The sequence below is a fragment of the Penaeus vannamei genome, unplaced genomic scaffold (assembly GCF_042767895.1).
Source record: "Penaeus vannamei isolate JL-2024 unplaced genomic scaffold, ASM4276789v1 unanchor3674, whole genome shotgun sequence".
NCBI lineage: Eukaryota > Metazoa > Arthropoda > Malacostraca > Decapoda > Penaeidae > Penaeus > Penaeus vannamei.
The window spans coordinates 5,001-10,280 of NW_027216655.1; the positions used below are offsets into that span (position 1 = coordinate 5,001).

Consider the following 5,280-nt stretch of genomic DNA (forward strand, 5'->3'; position numbering starts at 1 on the left):
ATTGTTAGTTTTTGTTCCAATAATTTAATGAAAATGCTTATAATACCTGAAAAAAATAGAAATAAAAATAGCAATAAACTTTCATGAGCTACCTAAACCAAACTTATTCTTTCAACGCATTACTAATAACATTAAAAGATCATGGAATTCACTAGCTGGTAAATGTATTTTCACATTCCATGCTATTAAAACACTGATTCCCTTTCCACAAATTTTATTAAATGTCAATTCAAATGATCTTTACAATCATTCAATCTACCATTGCAAACCAAATTTTAGGATTTTATGGCAGCAAAACACATTCAACAGTGTAAATTCAGAAATAATAATTACAATGAATTTCCTTCTTGCCTCTTGACCTAAACAGTGTCCTCTGTGTTCTCATAAGAAAGCGGAGGAGCAGGGTTTCATTAAGAGCTCGGTCATCTCTCTTGCAAGACAAAGTCTACTCATACCTTTTAAGCACCACAGTGCTGTGAATACCAATGAAAAAAAGTAATATCTATATATATATGGCCTCTTTAAATCACAGCACTGACAAAAATCAGTTCCATACCTGGTTAGTGAAAATAAGTGGGAATACTTGTAGTTGGCTGTGGTTGGTGCAGCAAGCAATTTCAGGCTTTGTGAAATAATCTTTCCATATGCATTTCCCTACTTAAGCTATGTGGAGATAAAATTCACAAAACTCAAAACCACCACTACACCGCCCAAGGCTTGGAAATGGTTGGACAGGAGGTGTAGGAGGATGAACATGAGAATAGGAGCAGCAGCAGGACGAGGATTGGGAAGGGGCGGATCACTTAAGGAAGACCAGAAGACGGCAAAATTGAAATATCCGAATACTAACCTGCCACAAGAATAAGTTTCCCCAAAGTTAGAAAAAAGAAAAAAAAGGAAAAAGGGAAGACAATGAAATTCTGCCTTCAACATCTATCAGTTTCACTTTTATTATTCACACCTTCGGTTACTTATCTTGTGATTCAAATGCTTCACATTGGAAAAAAGATATTACACAGCTATCATCACCACCCAATATATTGCTTGAGAAAGCACTCCATATATAGCATTTGCTTCACTATCTGGAACATGCAGTCTGTAATGACGTGCATTCTCTAGGTATACGTCTAATGCACATTATTCACATTCCTCTCAAGTATATACACTTACCAAATTACACAAATTATGAAAATAAGATTAATTCTATTACAAAATTAAACAATCTGTATTTTAAATACATTTGACAAATTATACACAATTTCAACAAATGTTTAAAAACGCTTGTAACGTTCCCGTCCATTACGTACATTTCACCTTAATCGAAAAAATGACAAATCTATGTACGAGAATGATAATAAAAAACCACTCAAATGTAAATTTCTTTATAGGAGCGATTGTCTATACAAGTGCAATACCAGTCAGCATGTTTTCCTTTGTTTGTTTATTTGTTTTTTTTTGGTGTGCATGTCAAGGTACATACACAGGTATTAACATAAAAAATAAAGCTTATTAATATTATCAAACTTGAGTGTTTTCAACGGGTGTAGAACTCAGGTATCCGTCAACAAAACATAAAAAACAAAAACAAAAATATCTGGCCACAAAATGGTTGGACATTCGCCATTTTCTAAGGAACCTTTTCCCATAGCATTCCTGAGCAATAAAACAGACATGAATTCCTAAGTAGCAGCAGTCTATGTCAGTCTTTGAAGTATCAACCAAAAATATAAAATATAAAAAATGATGATATTATTAATAAGAAATAATAACATACAAATAAAATAAATATAATAAAGAATTAATAAAGTATACAAAGAATTCGTAATCATTATCATAAATAAGTAATATCAAGGAATATAATAATATCACTAACTACTGGAATATCAAAGTTTTTAATATCAGCAATACTAAAAAAATATACGATAATAATAATAATAATGATTAATTATGTTATCAAAATATAAAAAAAAGAAAGAAAAAAGAATAAGAAACATAGTAATATCATTAAAACAATAAAAAAGTAAATAATGATCATAATCATAATCATAAATTATAATAACTGTACTCATAATAAAGATGTTTATCATAATAATAGCAATGATGATAATGATGATAAGAGTAATAACATAAATCATGGTATCAATAAATAAATCAATAAAACAACAAAACTTATTCCAACTGGAAAAGTAATAACAACAAAAATACTAAAAAACAAACAATAGCAATACTACTGATGAAAAAAAAAAATAATAATAATAATAACAATGAAAATAATAACAATAATAATAATATTTATTATTACTACTAGTATCATAATAACAAAAACTAATACAAGTATCATTAACACATTTAATAGCCAAATCTATCTTAACTATAAAAGTATAAGCAATAATAATGATAAAAAAAATACTACTACTACGTACAGGAACTATAGCAGCATCAATAAATAAAAAGGCGAAAAAGTTTATAACAAAAAGAAAGTTCCAAATAATAAATAAATAAACTCAAAAGTGCCCTCTCCACACCAGAAACAGGCGGACAATGAGAAAAACAGATCCCCGAGTTACAGGATGCACGTCAGTAATTCCATTGTATTGTTTTGATTCCTCCTCAATAAACATTAGAGATTCTACTACGACAAGCTACAGTATCCATCAAGCAGAAAAAAAAGTTTTGTAACAAATAGGCTTAAAACTTATGTGATACTTTGCGTATCAGCAGTTTATTGAATCCCTGTCTGGTCAGCATTGTACATAACTTCTCAAAGTGTTCTTAGCATAGTACTTTTAACAACTGTATAAAATTCAAAATAGGTATTCTTAAGTAAGTAGATTGCTCATTTCTTTTTAAGTTAGCATTTTCTTATAAAATATTGACTGTTGTCTTTTTTCTCTCTCTCGCTCTCTCTCTCGCTCGCTCGCTCTCTCTCTTTTTTTTTCTTTAAAAGTGAACTGAACCAGCAAAATTATCCTCACAGCAAAATCCATTCAATAAGTTCATAGGAAACACACTTGTGTAAAAAAAGGGTAAAAAAATGAAGGTGGAAGATTTGTTAAACTCCATTTGAAGCTGTATTATATGGTAAGTCTCAGTACATTAGCATTAAATAATAAAAGATCATAAAAAATATATATGTGTGTGTGTATATGATCCCATTTCTAGGTCAATAATCTTCATCTCCAGATTGCACAAACCTTTCCATCCTAAGAAAGTTCACATGCTCCTTCAAAACACGAGGAAAAAGGTTTACCAGAAAATTTGAAGTTAAAGACAATAATGATAATCAAGATTGTTAGCTATAATAATCACAATCATATTAGTAAAATAATAATAATAAAAATAATATTATTCATAACAATAATAATAATAAAAATAATAATAATGATACCACCAAGAACACCAGCTAAAAGGAAAAATAAAGTAAATATATTCAACTTGTGGTCCTGCCTGAGTGCCTACACTGTCATAACTCAACTAGTTGTCCGTCGCCTCAGCTGTTGTCACTCAAAGCCTCAAAGCGATTGGCTGTTGCTAGCTTAGGTGGGGCAAAGTCTTCCTGGACCACTCGAGTTGAACCATGCTTGACACTTTCAAAACCTTCATTGCTGTGAAGGAGACAGAGATAGGTTAATGACAACATTAAATAAAATGTCTTAAAACATCCTAACTTGGTCTATATGTTATCTTTTATCTATTAATTCATTAATTTTTTTCTTAAACAACTATCCAGTACACGTGTTTCCTTTAAAATATTGCTATAAAAATGCTCTCTAGATACCAAGTACAACCAATGACACCAGAAACATGTAATGTTCACTATCATATACTCTTGTGAAATATCAGACACCATGGAGTCAACTAGTAGACCTACTTGACCTCAAATGATTTCCCTTTCCTTGAATTTCTGGGAATTCTTTCTTTTTCTAGTGCAATTAACCAATTCGCTCCAAGAGTACATGAGTTCACTTGGCCTCCACTCTGAGGAGTATGCATAGCCAACTGGGCTTACCTTCAGGGCCTTTCACACCCTTTATGCAAAACAATAACCAATCATACCATTACACATCCCATTCTCCCTCAGGCAATGCCCCAAGGGCAAGTTATGTGGGCATAAAGGTTCCTAATAAGGAACAGTATAAAATGTAATGCATGCATCATTGTACCATGACGTGAATGACTCATCACCTAGAGCCATGTCGAAGTCAGCCTTAACGTGAATGACAAAGTTCAGAGCCACAACCAAGTCAGCCATGAAATGAACCCCATATCATCCATAGGCTGATATGGGACACCCATCGCTAATGGGTTAATAAATTAAACTCAATGGGCATGGCATGTACGGTTGCATTGGATTAACAGAATCCAGTCATATTAAGGCACTTTCTGTTCACTTTTTATTTTCATATAATGCATATTGTTTACCTATCAACCTTCATATATTACACTTAAAAGTCAGAGAATAAGCTATGCTAGATTAATCTTCATTGGGGTCTGATTAAGGATCCGTCATTCTTAAGTGAACATGTTGTGGATTTGGCCACTTAAGAACGACCTAATTAAAGCTAATTATCACTTTTAGTCGGCATGTAGTGTACATAAATGAAACCTTTACAGAATATACTTTATAGCATACTGATATCATATTGGTAATTCTTAAGTGTCGGTTTTCTGGACAAAGCCACTTAAGAGGAGGTCAAAGGTCATGACCTTCCCAATTTCCGTTTTCCGGTACCATTAAAATGACTGCTACTCCCTTACTATTTGGGGTACTGGGTCAAGATTAGACTTCAATTGTAGATTTTAATGGGAGGAATAAGGATCACTTGTTTAATCATCCATTCTTGAGTACAGTTATTACACAAAACAAAAAAAGGTGGAAAAACGGGTACCTTTTTTACTCCCACTGGCGTGAAAGATTTATCAGCATGGTTGAGTACATCCATGAAACATACACCAAAATGTTCCTCTATCAACACATAATAAGAATCTATCATTTTTAAGCGTCAAAATTTTGGACAAATCCACTTAAGAACGACAGACAGGTCAAAGTGCACTCGTTGACCCAACATAAGGTTTCAATCATCATGCGGAGTCCATCAATAAAACTTGCAGGATATGTTCCCCGAGACATCCTGACAGCATCCAAGCCTTTCTTAAGTATCTCCATGCTGAATATGGCAACTTAAGAACACTTTGAATCTGGCATTGTAGTGACCACCAATTGTAAAGTATCATTTGACATGCCTGTGAGGCGGTAATAACCAATAACGAAATGGAAAT

The 5,280-nt window shown here is 32.5% G+C and overlaps 1 protein-coding gene across 1 annotated transcript; it reads right to left on the bottom strand.

Annotated features, from left to right (window-relative positions):
- Positions 1-197: 197 nt before the first annotated feature.
- Positions 198-3,605, bottom strand: LOC113811256 (protein CDV3 homolog; the record flags this gene model as incomplete). The annotated part of the gene is given in 1 exon segment (XM_070120202.1): positions 198-3,605. A coding segment is annotated over 1 exon segment (115 nt), but the record flags the coding sequence as incomplete, so codon positions are not given.
- Positions 3,606-5,280: the final 1,675 nt, after the last annotated feature.